General features: G+C 35.2%; 1 protein-coding gene and 1 long non-coding RNA gene across 3 annotated transcripts; one reads left to right on the forward strand and one right to left on the reverse strand.

The window, feature by feature from the left end:
- Nucleotides 1-2,701: 2,701 nt before the first annotated feature.
- On the reverse strand, nucleotides 2,702-5,719 carry LOC141591671 (uncharacterized). 2 transcript variants are annotated; one of them, XM_074412075.1, is made up of 4 exons: nucleotides 4,913-5,719; nucleotides 4,369-4,516; nucleotides 3,425-3,545; nucleotides 2,702-3,331 (listed from the first exon to the last, which is right to left on the reverse strand). In XM_074412075.1, the coding sequence occupies exons 1-4, from the start codon at nucleotides 5,592-5,594 to the stop codon at nucleotides 3,260-3,262; spliced, it is 1,023 nt and encodes a 340-aa protein (XP_074268176.1). In that variant the 5' UTR covers nucleotides 5,595-5,719; the 3' UTR covers nucleotides 2,702-3,259. The 2 variants fall into 2 exon arrangements, with proteins under 2 accessions (XP_074268176.1, XP_074268177.1); XM_074412076.1 differs by having other exon boundaries at nucleotides 4,369-4,498; nucleotides 4,913-5,715.
- A 4,825-nt stretch (nucleotides 5,720-10,544) lies between these two features.
- Nucleotides 10,545-13,709, forward strand: LOC141590878 (uncharacterized). The gene is made up of 4 exons (XR_012520532.1): nucleotides 10,545-10,569; nucleotides 11,632-11,712; nucleotides 12,386-12,546; nucleotides 13,118-13,709. It is a non-coding gene; the product is annotated as an uncharacterized LOC141590878 (long non-coding RNA).
- Nucleotides 13,710-16,704: the final 2,995 nt, after the last annotated feature.

Consider the following 16,704-nt stretch of genomic DNA (forward strand, 5'->3'; position numbering starts at 1 on the left):
TTAAAATTTATTTTTAATTAAATAAAATTACTTTAAAGTTACAATAACCCCTGTTTGCGTTTACCAAAACCATGATTACTTTGCATGGTTGTTGCACACTTGCAGTTTCTATTCTTATTTTTTGGTTCTCTGACTACTAGGGCAGAGCAAAAAATCCGATTATCCAAACTGATCCGATATCCGATCCGAATGTTTGGATATCCGATCCGAAAGTTAAGTTTGGTTTGGATATCTGATCCGAAATGTTTGGTTTTGGTTTGGATATGGATATTAGAATTAAAACATTTGGATATCCGATCCGATCCGAAACTATAGTTTTCTAGTACAATTTCGAGAAAATAAAATTTTCTTTGATACAACAACTTAATTAATGTTTAAAATATTAGAGAAATATCTAGGTAGTACTTAAATTTTATGTCGAGAACATTGGAATAAGAATACTAAAGAAAATCATCATGTAAGACTATGAATATAATCGTGTTTCAAACTTAATTTTAAAGTAAATTCAAAAGTATGGATATCCGCATCCGATCCGATTATTTTGGATACCCGAACATTGGATATCCGAAACATTTGGTTTGGATATTGGATATCTAATTTAAGGATTTTTAATATGGATATCCGATCCGAACTAGCACTTTGGATCAAATACCCGATCCGTACTCTGCCCTACTGACTACGTATCATTTGATTGACGATGTTTTGCGAGTAATGTGCACAATTGATAAATATCATGATTTTACTAGCACTTAACACGCATCGAGAATAGTACGCAGCCTTGCAAATGGATGAACTTCTGATCATCAATATGGGTTAGTAATTATTAGTTGTGAAAAAGTTCAATTGGTCTCCCTTGTGACGGGTTACCATTTGTGACGGATATTTTGTGAAAAAGTGCAAATGGTAACAAAATGGGTTAGTGGAGAAAGGGGACCACATAAATAGTGTTGCAGAGAGAGAAAAAGTGGGTAGTCTGGGTACATTGTGAGGTAAAATGGTATCCGTCTTCAGCTTGTGACGGATATGTCATGTCTTCAATGAGAATTCGTGGAAAAAGTTTTACTTATGCATGATTTCTTATCATTTTAGTGTTATGGCTAAGGCTAACATTAGTTTTAGTTGAATATGTATGGTTAAACGACACAAGTGAGATGTGGCCAGTTTGATCTGCGGTGAAGAAGTATTGCATATGAGTTGTGACGAGGTTTGCACAACATCGACTGAATCTACGAAATAGTTTACATCTAACCCAACATAGTATTTGAACAGCTTAAACCTGCGGGGGCTGCCACACCATGAGTTAAGACTGAAGGTACCTCGTGTTCAGTTATGGCCAGTTGTATGTAGCAGCTTCAAGGACATCCCCTGTAGGTATAAAGTTGTTCATCGACGATTCAACCCAGGAAATGAAAAGTCATTTTATTATTTATTACTATCCATGGATATGTTTGAGCTTTTTCTTTTGTTAAAAATTAATCTAATTAACAAGATGAGAATTGTGTGAAGCTTTAAGTGTTGTTCCGTATTGTTTCTCTTTATCATATTTTTAAAAATCTTTAATGAATTGTTAAGAAAATAGGCCATTTTTGCTCAACCTAAACTCATAACACAAATTCTCATTTGTGACGGACATAATTCTATTTAAATGTTAGAAAGCTCATCTAATTTTTCTTTTATCATGTACGTTAGTGTCCTTTTATCTTTAGTCTTTGTTGTGTATTAGCTTTTGTTTGTTTAAAGTATTTGTCAGGTCGAAATTCGCATACTTCAAACTCGAAGTTATGATGCTAATATCAACATTATATACTAATGCCTTTTGTATGTTATGCAATTTTAGGATCATGATTTATTGATTTGTATGGTATGGTGTCAATTAGACCTGTCAAAACTCGACCCGACCCGAAAACCCGACCCGACCCGACCCGTTTTCTTAGGGTTACAAACCCGATTTTTTCGACCCGCGACCCGTTTGACCCGAACCCGAAATGACCCGTTATTTTAGGGTCGAGACCCGACCCGAACGGGTCGACCCGTTGGGTCAAGGGAAAATCATGAATTTTATTAAAAATATTATTATTTATATATTATATTTGAAAATATAGTTAAAAAATTATTTTTTTATTATTAAAATTAAAAATTCAACTAAAAAGTCAATTTTATATAACTTTTATAATATTTAATAATAAAATAATTATTAAAAAAACTTTATTTTAATAATTATATCAATATAATTATTGTATATGATGAATATGACTAAAATAACAATTTTAAACATATTTTTATTTTTAAAAATATATTTTTTAAATTAAAAAAATCGTTTAAAAAAGGCGTTAAAAATTATTTCTTGACCCGTATTCTGACCCTAACCCGACCCGTATGACCCGACCCGTATCTGATCCGACCCGTATTTGACCCGACCTGTATTCTGATCCGACCCGTATGACCCGACCCGAGACCCGACCCGACCCGCCCGACCCGTTTGACAGGTCTAGTGTCAATCCAACCCTTCTGGTATCTTTAAAAGACCAAAATTCATTATAAGCTAACAAGCATCGTAGCCAGTAAATAGTATAGTACAAATCTATGCAAACTATCATTAGTTCATTACCTAATGATTTTACAATAATATAGTGTGAAACGGTAATTTAATCTTTTTAAAACTACATAAAATAAAATATTGAGGACATGTCGAGACATTAACTAGTTACAAATCCGAAATGATATGGTCACATTCCTTGATTTAAAGAAATAATTGCGGAGTATTTCTATGAGTATTTTTTCCTTAAAACAAGTACTTCAAAATAACTATTTTTAAATGTAACACCATTTAAAAATACTCGTCAAGGTAAAAGGGGAAGATATAAATACAATGGAGAGAGTAAGGTAAGCTAAATTATACTCTGGCACATCACAGGGGAGCTTAAGAAACTCTTAACAGCACAAAGTGGATTGCATCACTGGGACTCCGGGAGCAGAGAATAACATAACAAAGTAAAACAGAAACCGCAACTTCCTTGAATCTAAGAGAATATGCATCTTAATTTGACGGCGAAATCATGGGAGTAGTACAGAACAATTCTCAGCAAGCAAGTCAATTCACTGCTTACACGGTGCACAAGACTCTCCGAGTCAAATTTAATTATTTATGCACTGTGTCAGTCCTTTGCATCACACTGCATCCTATTTTTTAGCAGCATTCCAGAGAATATCTACTCCTCCTTGTTTGCCAGGATAAGGTGCTAATGCAAGCTCAACCAACTCACCCTTGGGACGGGAAAACATCGTCCCTGCCCAAAGTAACCTCATAGTCAACCAACTCACCTGAATCTCCCTGCGCAATTGCACATATATTGCATATTAGATTTTATTGCAAGTGATTTGGGGTTAGCTAACATGAATCATTCTCTTAAGTCGTCATTAGTACCTGGCGTAGAGAACAACAACACAAAGTTCGTAGAGCTTTGAGGAAGTCATCATTGTCCTGATACTGAACCGATACACTAAATAACTCTCCTTCCAACTTGTTCTTTGAAACACTGAGATACCTAATAAAATAAGAATTTCAACAAAGATTATACACCTAAAACTACAATCAGCTAGTCTTGCTATAGACGGATATATCCGTCTATAACTAAAGACGGGTCAAATAGCTCGAAAGTGGTGACATTTTTGGCCCCCACCACCCCACTTGTTGCTTGTCCTATTAGGAATGTGGTATTGTATTTGGCCCGTCTTTAGTTATAGACGGATATGTGCCGTCTATAATGAGATTTTGTGACTACAATATCATTCTCCAATCTAATATGTACCCCTAGTCCCTACCTTTTTAGAGCCGTCACGTTTAACTTAGGTCACTTGCTCGTTTGGACTTCCTAATAGAGTCCAGGTGTAGACATGATGGTTTAGAAAAAAAAAGGACGGGTACACAGGTAGAATAATCGAAAAACACGAGGTGGGTACATACAGAAAAAAGCAACTAAAAGCTTAGTTTGAAAATGCGCAAGGCGCACTGAGGCATTAGGGGGCCAAAGCGACGAGGCGCAAAGCGCAAGGCGAAGGCGCGCGCGCTTTTTGGACGTGAGGCGCCCTATATTTTATAGCAAGTTTGTAATTTCCAAATAAATTTTGGGCAACAATAGCCTTTTTAGGAGTTTTCAAGTTGGCTAACATGTCAAGGAGTGAAGTTAGGAATAATGGGGAATTGAAATGGTGAGTCTTGTCTAAAAGATATGGAAAGTGCGTACTAGTTAGCGTTGTTTGGTGCGCCTTGTCTAAAAGGCGCACCTAAAATGCACCGAGGCGTTTTGGTTAGTGCCTTATCCAAGGCGCGCCTATTTAAACTAAGACTAAAAGCAGGAATTAACTCACCTGATTTCGCCAAAAGCACAAAGAAAGCCAATTAAAAGCTCCTTGGATGGTTCAGAAGAGTTGGGTTGCACAAACCACTTGGAAACCAAGTTATTCAATATAATAACAGGTATAGCACTACCCATGTACTCTGCCAAAACAAAACACACTAATTTGAAAGAATTGATTCAACATCCACATTATGAAATGATAACTCAACATGGTAAACCAAAGCAAAGGCACTACAGTAATACACCCATTATTGAAGACGGACATTTTTCGTCATATGTGAAAAGACTCAAAGATATGGAGTCATAGCAGAAAGACGAGCCCATCTTTCGACAAGATGCTAGCTTAGTTCTATACCTCTGTCTCGAACCCAGAAAAAAAAGGATATGATATATGATAAAATCCGGTAAATCTGAGAGCCTGTCAACATTGTTCAACTGCCCATATCTCGGTTTCTTGCAATTGGGATTCATTTTCACTGAGTAATTTCGTCGAACAGATGGTGTGCACTAGATAAAAACAAAGAACAAAGAACAAAAAAGAATATAATACACACCTGGATTAGCAGTATGAAACTGGGAGAGAAGAAAACAAGGATCTTGAGAAGAAATATGCTTAGCCTTCATGTAAATCTGGTGTCCACATGAGGTAAAGGAGAAGATGCCAAATTTCTGGGCAAGAGACTCGTAAGCAAGATTAATCTTACTATACAAATCTGAATTTATATTTATATCGCAATCACCAATAAAACTTAAATCCCTGATAAAAATATTAACCTTTGACACAAGTGTTCCTTCACGGCTACCATCAATATCGTAATTATGAATTCTATTATGATATAATCTATGGGTAACAACCTCGTGCAAATCGAAGTATATAGACGGTGTGTTTTCCATAAAACTAAGCCGAATACTTTCAGCAAATTTCCTCGCGTTCATGGGCGCTGTACGAATATAATGAAGGAGAATGTAATCATACTCCAGTTTTATTCGAGGACAAAGTATGAAGCTCAAATCATCTCTTACTTGAACCTGGAATTCTTGAATCCATGGATTATTTGGATGTTTTATCTGCTGTTTTCTGCTGTTAATATCCATATCCCACTCTCTCTTTAACATACCTAATCTCAACTTCTCACTTAAATAAGGATCCATAATTGGGTTTTTATCCTTGTTGTTCATCTGCCATTCTACACTTTTCTTCCTAACTTCCGTATCCTCCACTAAATAAGGATTCATTTTTATTGATTTGATTTGGTTTATGGGATTTTTGATTTTTGATTTCCCGATTTAATTGTCTCTAAAATAAATTTGCCACCGCCCACGACCCCCCACTTCTCTCTAAAAAAAACTATTTCTAAAAACCCTAGCCTCCATCAATTATACGGGGCTCTCATCAATCGATGGTAAGCCCCAAAATTGCTTTAATTTTCAATCAATAGTTTGCAATCTATTTTCCTTTATGTTTTTGTTTAATTTCACTTTTTTTTGTTTCGTCTCTCTTTTCGAGAGCCCTCCGTCCCCGTCTATCGGTGGTGTCCTTCTCTCGCTTTGAGAGCTTTCGTTTCCGTTCATTTGCGCTTTTCTAATAAGTCGTGAAAGATCGGCGTTGTTATAGATCGTTATATGGTTTTACATATTTTGTCCGATTCATGGCTACAATCAATCACGTCGAAATAAATGGATACTCGTCGAAAGATTCGGAGACCTCTTATGGATGAAAGCCTTTTGCGGCGAATCGATGTGAGACTTGCATTGCGATGTTTCATTCTTTGAACAAGAATTTATTTTCTATGGTTGTAATCGATTTGTATTCGATTGAGCTTGGCATATGTTGTAGATGTCGTATGACTTTTTATTAATGATAATGATCTTTTCTCAAAAAAAAAAAAAAAAAAATTTGCTACCGATTTAATTAGGGTTTTTATCGTCTCTTTGAGCTTCTGCTCCTATTTGGGTCAAAACATCAGAGCAATTGCAATGGGAAGTTCTTGCATTGGATTTGTAAATAAGAACTTCTAAAATAAAGTGTCCCATTGCAACAAAAAGTTTGTTCTTACATTAACAAACTTGGTTTGAAAATAAGAATCAAGTTTTTTCTACAAAAATAAAAAAAATAAAAAATTGTGAGTCTCATCCCCTATTTACTAAATCCCCTATTTACTAAATGAATAGGTGAATTTATAAAGTTTCCCTCAAAAAAGCATCTTTTTAAATAAGGAAGCTATTTATTTAATTGTTTTCACTAAATAAACAAATTAATAATTATAATGTATTTCCCTAAAATTAATCTTTTTATCAAATTATATAATTTTCAATAAACATTAAACTATAATATTTTAACTAAAATATAAATTTATAAATTATTAAATCTTTTATTGATGCTATTATTTAAGAATGACTTGGCTCATACTTTGTATTAACAAAATTATAAATCGTTTTGATTACTTCCATGACAAAAAAAAAATATTGAAATAATTTATAAAATTGGAATCACCGGCTTTGTGGTATAAAAAAACTTTAAAAAAAATATAATTCAACACATTACTCAATTCTCTTGGATTAATTTTCAGTTTTTTTTTTCTCGAAGCAAAATACATTAACGAAAAAAATGACCAACTAATGAGATACCACTATTGTTTTGCGGTTCAATTTTACTCAATTTTCTTGAATAACTTTACAATTCATTTTTTTTTTCAAATCAAAATATAATAACGTAAAATACTAAAAATTGATGATGTTTTAATTTAAAATTATTAAGTAATACAAAATAAAAACTTTATAAATACCGCGCATTTATTGTGCGGGATCTAAACTAGTTGTATAATTAACCAATTAAACATTAAATAATTAATTGTGAATTATGGAAGAACTTTATTAGAGGTTTTTCCATTGTGACAAAAAATGTTAAACTGTTGGGATTGTCAAAATATGACATGACAAAGGAAGAACTTAATATTAAGTTCTTCCAGTGCACTTGCTCTCAATCGAACTGATTCCTTGAAAAATGTCCCGTTTACTTTGTGCAAACCGATTACCCTTCTGAATAAGGTCAATCATCAATGGATCTCTCCAATAAAATACGAGGAGGTTTTATCGCCAAAAACATACTCAAAATAAAAAATGGGGGCAATTCTAATAAATATCATTTGAGCATTTCCAGAGAATTTAAGGAGTTATGATAATACTAGCCCCCCACCACCGCAATCCGACTTTGTCGGGGTCATATCCCACCGCACATAGCACAAAAGGAAAATGCCCTGAAAATCGGAAAATAAAAATTGTCTCATCTATGCAAATGGAGTGTTATTTGAATTTTGGAGCTAGCTTTTTAGTTTAAGATGCATTTTTAGGCTTTTCGAAAACACATCATCACTATTCTGCACGTTCAATGTTTCCTACTACTAGTCATGAACTATTAAATAAGCCTCTTTAGGGAGTGTTAGTTAATGAAAATCGCTTCCTACCATTAACTTTGATATTGCTTGACAATTGCTTTCAATAATCGTATTACTTACTTTTATTGCATTCGCGTGCCGGCTGTTGATAATCGTGATTATGATTTTCGACGCACACTTCGAGTCCCGAGAAGCGTGCTAGTGGGGAATCCCTCAATAGTACAACACTCTTGTTGCTTGCATTCTTACTTTTGTGTCGAGCAAGGGTGAGCACCACGATCCGGCAAAAATACCAAACCGTGACATCGGGCTAGTATGATGGGGTCTCATATCATTGTCCCTACATGCCATAATGTTGTAATTCAAATAGTCCGTGCGCTAACGGTCTCTAAAACTATCAACTCACAGTCATCATCAATGCTATAATTCAAGCAATTGGCAGACTACTTGTACTAAGGCACTAAGTTCAATATTTTTTTTGTTGATAAGCCGGATAGAAGTTGATGGTATCAAGGTATACCTCGCAAGTGCACGATTTGTCGATGCACACTTTAGAGGGTCGATCCCACAAGGAGTAGGTAGATTACTAATTGTTCTAATTCACGAGCTTTGCTAAGTCAAACTAAAATTGAGAGGTGGTAACGATCTAGCCCTAAATAAGCAAATTGAAAGACTAATAAACTAGACAAAGAAACAAACAAAGAACAAGCTAAAAAGGATTAAGAGTGGATTAAATAATAGGAAAGGGCTAGAACTCGGTTCTCCCATGAATATACGTAATTCCACATGTTAATTCTCTCGGCTAATCTTAAGAGGTAGAAAGGTAAGGGGGGGATGGCTCTAATTCGCCTAGAACCTCCCTCTCGGGTTCGCAATAGGACACTAGCTATCCCAACTAACCCCCCTCTCGGGTTCGAAAGTCGGTATCCCAAGCCTAAAGCCCAACAACCCGAAAACACATGTAATTCTCAAGGTAGCCTAGCATAAACTTAGGTCATTAAGCCCCCATCTAACTCCGGGTCATCCCACTCCCTCTCTCGAGGGTCGATTTCAAACGCTAACTTAGAGGTACTCTACCCCGGTTCTCCCTTTCGGTCTCAACCGAGGTTAGCATTAGGGTCAAGTTCCGGGTACCCAATTTCCAACCTAACCAACTCTCGTTGGTGGACAAGGGTCACAAATTGACACTACCCAAAATCAATCCATAAACAATTCATTCCTCTAAGCTACCCTCACCAATTTCCCCCAACAAATTAGCCTAAATGAGAATTAATTAGTAAAATTACCCATACCGGGTCAAACCGAGTCCTAGTAGAAGACTACTCACTAATAATGTTTCTAAAGGCAAGACAAGCAATAAAGATGGAGTCTTTAAGCATAAACATAATGGGAAAATGAATTCTACTTCTAAACATGCAAATAATCCAACAATAATTATGAAGAAGGATAATTTAATCTAATAAAGAGGATGATTAAACTAAAAGACACAATCTTTAACCCAAACTACTCAAAGATTCAATATTTAGCATAAGGGAATCAAAAATTCAATCTTTGGGTGTAAATAACAAAGATGAACAAAGGAAAGATGAACAAAAGAGGAAATAACAACAATCAAACAACAAGTATGGAAATTTAACATAAACAACCAAACAAAACTCAAAAGGAAAGCAAATGTAAACTAATGAAATTAGGAAGAGAAATAATACAAACTCAATAGCAACAAAGGAATTTGGATTGAACAATAAGGAAGGAGGAACCTTCAATCTTCTTACAACCCAATTTCTACTACTAAATAATTGAAGAACTTCTTCTAATTAGGGAAAGATTAGCAATGTAATTACCAAGGTTCAAAAACTTGGAAAAGGAAATGAATTTAGATCTAGGGTTGTGTCTACATATGGTTAAGAGAGGGGGTATTTATAGTCTTTCATAAGATTAAGAAGAAAAGAGGAGAAAAGAGGAGAAAAGCCCAAAATGCGTCAGCTGTTGCGTTCTGCGGCAGCGAGGTCAAATAAATTTGAAGTTTGGAAATAGCTGGCAAGTGTGTTCTCCGCCGGGACCAGGACCTTGCTTCGCTTCTTAACACTGTCTTCTTGTCTTCAAATTCTCCCTTGTGATGCGCTTTGCCTTGATTTCGGTTTATTTATAAGAAAATGCAATAGTTTCCGGACAATTGTTGACACCTATTGCACTTTCCGTCTCTTTTCTCCCCTTCTGCTTCTGAAATTTCATTGGAACATGATAAACTGCGAGGGATGTAGAGAGTTAAACCTCCTTGTGACTAAATTCGTCAAGTTTTTGAAGATTCAACCTCTGAAAACCACATTTCCTTATCGTAGACGGTCTCACCTAGTTTATGGGATTCATTTTTAGCTTCAGATGGTTATATTTCCCTTTTTTTTGGTGGATAATAAGAAAAGATTTGTGAAATTGATGGGTCGGACTTTTCATGGAATTTCAGAAATGGGCCTTATTGACTCGGATAGAGGGACTAGGGAGTAAGTTGTTTATGTTGGTTTTTGGAATTTTTGTTTTACTAGAAATTTTTTGGTTAAGATTATGCTGTATTATATTTCTAGACCTCATTTTAGCCTAGTGTCGCATTATCTTACACTGGATAAGAAATGTTTTACAATGTCTCATTTTGATTTGCAGACCGGAGTCACTGGGTATAGTTATTGGGATTGTCTTCTTATTAGTGGCCATATTGTTTCAACACTTCAACTTCACGGCTGACTCTGTTGTAAGTTCAAATTTCTGAATCTGTTGTCTTCTTATTAGTGGCCATATTACCATCTCTCAGCCATTACATTAAGGTAAGAATGAATTTATTAAACTTTAAATTTTGCTGCTGGTTGGTAAATGTTTGTTGTACTCCTGACACTTTTTAAATGCTAGCGCATTACCACTGATTGGTTTTCTGTGTGTTGATAATATATTCTTCAGGGTCTACAGATGAATGAAGCGCATGAATTTCATGATTATAAATTGATAATATTATATTAGAGGCTAATGGCTGAGAAATTTATGTAGCTCTTTTGCTTTTGGGATTAAAGCTATTACGATGTTGTATCATGCTTTTATAAGTTGTCTCATTATCTTAACATTATCTAAGTAGTATTTCCTTTAAAATTTCCATAATCACTTGATCAAACATGTGTATTTTTTGGCATTAGCTTTTTATAAGTTTCCTGCACATTCTACTTCTGTTTACTTCAAGGTATCACGTCAGCTGTATTAATTTTTGCAACTTCCATCTTTTCATATCTCAATAATTGATTAGTCATTCGGACTATAAGGCTCTACCTGGGCAATTGGAAATCCTAAGGTGGAGTTTAAGGTGTTTCAGCATGGTGATATACCCACTGACCACTGTATTGTTCTGGACCTCTCACATATGGTGTCCGTTTTTTTTTCCTTTTAATATGGAATAGTTACCCACCTGTTTTAGATGAGTGGATGCTCATTTTTTGTGTAGTAGTATTCATCATTTTCTTGTTGCTTAGTAGTTTCATTACCTTCATATGTTATTTTCTTATCTGCCCCTTACGGATCACTGGCTGGTATCACGTGGAGTAGTAGGACCTCACGGGCCATTTAGTATTGCAATGGTATTTTATTGGAAGGGAAAGTAGGTGGATTGGAGAGCTGGTTTTTGCTTATAGGGCTCTCCCCAAAGATGTTTTCATAGTTACAGCTTTATGTTGCTCTATCAGTTTGATTAGATCCTCATTTCATTTTGGGACTTTGGCTTTGTTCTTTTATGCTTTAGATTTGCTTGCTGCTCCGACACTTTGTATATATGTGGTGGAGATGTTAGATCTAAATTATCTACAGGGTGTCTACCAAAGTTATTGATTGGCGTTCGTATTATGCAGGAACTAGAAAAGTCAAAACCTGTAATATTGACTGGTGATCTGAATTGTGCACATCAAGAGATCGACATTTACAACCCTGCGGTAAGTTTGTAGCAAAATTTGGTACAATCCACTTGTTTAATATGAGTATCTAATACCTATTTGTTATGGTCCGGATTTTGTGCGGATCATCACACTATGCCAGTTGGTTTTAAATTGTTTATCTTTAGAAGTTTTGGCTTATTTTCATTTGCGATTGTTTTAACAGTTTGCCATTAAACATAATACTATGAAACAGGATAAATGGTCCTCTTTTTTCATGAAGTAGTGGAAAACCATCTAGGCTTTGTGATTTGTGAAGAGTCGATAAGAAATATTTTCCTTGCAATTTCAGTGAAAAGGTTGTCTAGATTCAACCATTCCATATCACCATGGAGCAAAAGCCTTTGTTGAGGCAACAGGGTAAATATGATGAATCATGATGGTAAATGGCAAAAATATGTGGATTAAATAGAGTTGAAACTTATAAAATTATTTTGGATTATACTAAGACAAGTCAAATGCTCCAACTTACATCATTTAGCTTTTTATCCTTCAACATTGGTCATCTTGATACTATATTGCTTTAATTCTATAGTTATAACACTGAAAGGAAGTCGCTTGGCTAAAAACATGACAGCATTACCTTTTTGTACATGTCCCCTTTCTTCATCTTGTTAAGAGTAGCACCTCTTCCACAATTTAAATAGTTGATTATTTGGTTTTAAATACTTAGGGAAACAAAAGAAGTGCTGGATTCACAATTGAGGAAAGGGAATCATTTGAGAACAACTTTCTATCAAAAGGATTTGTGGATACGTTTAGAAAGCAAAGATCCGGATGTTGTTGGCTATACTTACTGGGGCTACCGACATGGTGGACGTAAAACTAATAGAGGTATTGATCTTATTTGCTCAATGCATAATCAGTGCATCTATGGATTGAACTATTGAAGTGGTCATATTGGTCTATGCGGTCATTTACTTGGAAGTGTGTAGGGCCTTGATGCTTTGTAGCGTGCAGCGGCCTCTTAAATATGTTCTGCGTTTTTGAAATTTAAACAGAGTTGTAGTTTATCATATGTTCCTTTTCTGTGTCTGCATTCACTTTTGTAAAGAAGGAAACAAAATAAGAAGAGAGACTACTAACATGGTGGAAGCAATTAGTCTTTTGAGAGACTGTCACATTAATATAATGCGACTCCAGCCCATAAAACTAAGAAGCCTACCCATATACCCATTAACCAAAAAATAAAATCAAGGATAATCTTAGGAGTCTTTTCACAAGACCTGTAAAAAATTGACTTATTATATTGTAATGATAAAATAATGAAATTTAATGTGATACAATGTTTTCCTTAACGTACATAACTAGGTACACTAGTTCTTGCATATACCAATTACATGTTCTTGCTAGCTTCAAACCTCGTTCTTGTATTTTTATTCGCTCATCCGTATTTGAATCACAGGATGGAGACTTGACTATTTCCTAGTTTCGGAATCACTTGCTGACAGAGTTCACGACTCTTACATCCTCCCTGATGTCGTTGGTAGTGATCATTGTCCCATCGGCCTTGTACTAAAGCAGTAGCCTACAGACACGTTCTAATCATCTGGATTCGTGCGTTCTCTCCAAAGGTGCCGGTTTTATAAAGAATGTGAACGCGATTGGTTTTGTAGTATTTAAGACATTTTTTTCAACCACCTCACTTTGGGACATTTGGTGTGGAGGGAGCTGCATGCCTAATTTTGATGCTGATGTGTTTCGAACCAAGTCATGTCACCCTTAACGACTTTTCTAGTTAAATTGGTTGACCTGTGCCATTTTGGGACATTGTAGAGGTGGCAAGATGGTAAAAAGAAATGTCTTAAAAGAAGCAAGACAATCATCTAAATGCGTTGCCTAATTCAAACTTGCGCAAAGCAGATTTTTCTACATGTTTTGATGTATGTTCTGGGAATATAGAATGGTTTAGGCTCTGTATTAGGATATCATTAACACTAGTGTAATTTATCTTGAAATTGCCTTTTGTCCGTCCTTTATCTCGGCGCACCGTGTTGAAAAATTCATTCGGGCTCTCGTCGATAGAAAGGGTGTGGCTTTTTGTTTGGTCCAAAGTAAGACCTGTGTTAGTTAAAAAGTAGTAGCAAATAGTGGGTAAGCCGTAAGCAGATAGGCCATGTCTAGACCTGTCAAAATTCGACCCGACCCGACCCGTTTTTAGGGTTACAAACCCGTTTTTTTCGACCCGTTTGACCCGAACCCGAAATGATCCGTTATTTTAGGGTCGAGACCCGACCCGTTGGGTCAAAGGTAAATCAAGAATTTTATTAAAATATTAATATTTATATATTATATTTGAAAAAAATAGTTAAAAAAGTATTTTTTTTTATTACTGAAAATTACAAAAATAACTAAAAAGTTAATTTTATATAACTTTTATAATATTTATAATTATCTCAATATAATTAATGTAAACGTTGAATACGATCAAATTATTAATTTTAAATATGATTTACATTTTAAAAAAATATAATTTAAATTTAAAAAATCATTTAAAAAAGACGTTAGAAATTATTTCTTGACCCGTATTCTGACCATAATCCGACCCGTGACCTGTATAACCCGACCCGTATTCTGACCCAATTTGTATGACCCGACCCGCCTAACCCGTTTGACAGGTCTAGCCATGTCCCAATATCCAACGTGCATTTCTTTTGATTCCTAGAGTCATACAAAATTGAACTAAAATACAAATTATGTTAATGTCAATTCCTACAAAGATATATCTACGAAAGTGGATGCTATTTCTGAATGGAGGAATAGATATATTATTATATTTTTTGGTAGGACGAATTATTTTTCCATATTATGTTACCACGTATGGAAATGAAACGAGGCATTGACCAAGTCCTCAGGCAACACAAATTCTCACGTCTAAAGCTGTAAACGGAGAGTGTTTCTCTCACAAAATGAGAATGAATAGTGCAAGTAGGTGAGAAATGGTTGTCTTACTTATCCTCCACTTGCATTTTGTGGGACGATAATGTCCGTCTACAATGAGACGGATTGAGTTAGCCAATAGGTATGGCGTAAGACGAAATATTGTTTTTAAGATTCAAATACTAGCAAATGGTGATATTAGGGACACTTTTTTTTTACATTTCTTAGACAAATTTTCATGTCATTTGGTATCTATTTGGCTCTTATCAAAAAAAAATAAAAAAATAAAAAAATAAAAAAAAAGAATTTACATATGATGATGCACAATTCTGTGATTGGTCCGGAAGATGTGGCTGACCTCAACACCGTCGGATCTCAACATTATTATTACAAACCAAAAGTGGAGCCAATTCTAGTATTCTCACTTCATTTTAATTTAACAAAAAAAATAAAAAAAGAACACCAAGTTGACACAAGACAGACAGTAGTAACTCATACGTCAGGTGACGTTGATTGATAGCCGCAATGACATCCCGCCGTCGTACGCCGGCGAAACCAACCTCCTCGCCGGAGAAACCACAACCGTAAGAATCCTCATCGACGGCGCCATCAAAGTGGCCTAAAATCCTGTGTCTATCAGGCATACTCCTCCTCACGTACGCCTACCTCTTACTATTCCACTTCAACATCGACGCCCAACTAAAGTGATCCATCCTCATCAACGCCGCCCTCAGTGTCGCCGGATTTATGTTAACAATAAAGTTGATACCGGTGGCTTCTCGTTACGTCATTCGTCGTAATTTGTTCGGTTTTGATATTAATAAAAGAGGAACTCCACAAGGTCTCATCAAAGTGTTAGTCACTCTTTCCCTCTTTTCATTTTCGACCTCATCAATGCACCCTGAATTGCAATTACTTGGCTCTTATTTGCTTGCATTTAATTTAGTTGAAATATTTGCTTTGATTTTGTAGCTTTGGGGATTTTTGACATTCAGCATCATATTTTTCGATTGGAATTGTTTGATTAACATCCAAGTTTCTATTTTTGGGAATTCCTTGTGTTGGTTCAGTAATTGTGGAACTTTTCTGTTGGGACCATTAACTTACATCAATATATTGATGTAAAGATCTTAAGATTTCAAGTTTACTGATTTCAGATAGTTATACCCATCATTTGCCTTGATTTCGGTTTATTTATAAGAAAATGCAATAGTTTCCGGACAATTGTTGACACCTATTGCACTTTCCGTCTCTTTTCTCCCCTTCTGCTTCTGAAATTTCATTGGAACATGATAAACTGCGAGGGATGTAGAGAGTTAAACCTCCTTGTGACTAAATTCGTCAAGTTTTTGAAGATTCAACTTCTGAAAACCACATTTCCTTATCGTAGACGGTCTCACCTAGTTTATGGGATTCATTTTTAGCTTCAAATGGTTATATTTCCCTTTTTTTTTTGTGGATAATACGAAAAGATTTGTGAAATTGATGGGTCGGACTTTTCATGGAATTTCAAAAATGGGCCTTATTGACTCGGATAGAGGGACTAGGGAGTAAGTTGTTTATGTTGGTTTTTGGAATTTTTGTTTTACTAGAAATTTTTTGGTTAAGATTATGCTGTATTATATTTCTAGACCTCATTTTAGCCTAGTGTAGCATTATCTTACACTGGATAAGAAATGTTTTACAATGTCTCATTTTGATTTGCAGACCGGAGTCACTGGGTATAGTTATTGGGATTGTCTTCTTATTAGTGGCCATATTGTTTCAACACTTCAACTTCACGGCTGACTCTGTTGTAAGTTCAAATTTCTGAATCTGTTGTCTTCTTATTAGTGGCCATATTACCATCTCTCAGCCATTACATTAAGGTAAGAATGAATTTATTAAACTTTAAATTTTGCTGCTGGTTGGTAAATGTTTGTTGTACTCGACACTTTTTAAATGCTAGCGCATTACCACGATTGGTTTTCGTGTGTTGATAATATATTCTTCAGGGGTCTGAGATGAATGAAGCGCATGAATTTCATGATTATAAATTGATAATATTATATTAGAGGCTAATGGCTGAGAAATTTATGTAGCTCTTTTGCTTTTGGGATTAAAGCTATTACG

Source organism: Silene latifolia, chromosome 7 (genome assembly GCF_048544455.1).
Source record: "Silene latifolia isolate original U9 population chromosome 7, ASM4854445v1, whole genome shotgun sequence".
NCBI lineage: Eukaryota > Viridiplantae > Streptophyta > Magnoliopsida > Caryophyllales > Caryophyllaceae > Silene > Silene latifolia.

Excerpts from the sequence above, each read along its gene's own strand:
- LOC141591671 (XM_074412075.1), bottom strand. The coding sequence starts at position 5,594 with ATGAATCCTTATTTAGTGGAGGATACGGAAGTTAGGAAGAAAAGTGTA. Across the intron at positions 4,517-4,912 it reads GTTTCATACTGCTAATCCAG|TGTGTTTTGTTTTGGCAGAG; the intron begins GTGTGTATTATA and ends CTTTCAAATTAG. Across the intron at positions 3,546-4,368 it reads TGTGCTTTTGGCGAAATCAG|GTATCTCAGTGTTTCAAAGA; the intron begins GTGAGTTAATTC and ends TTATTTTATTAG.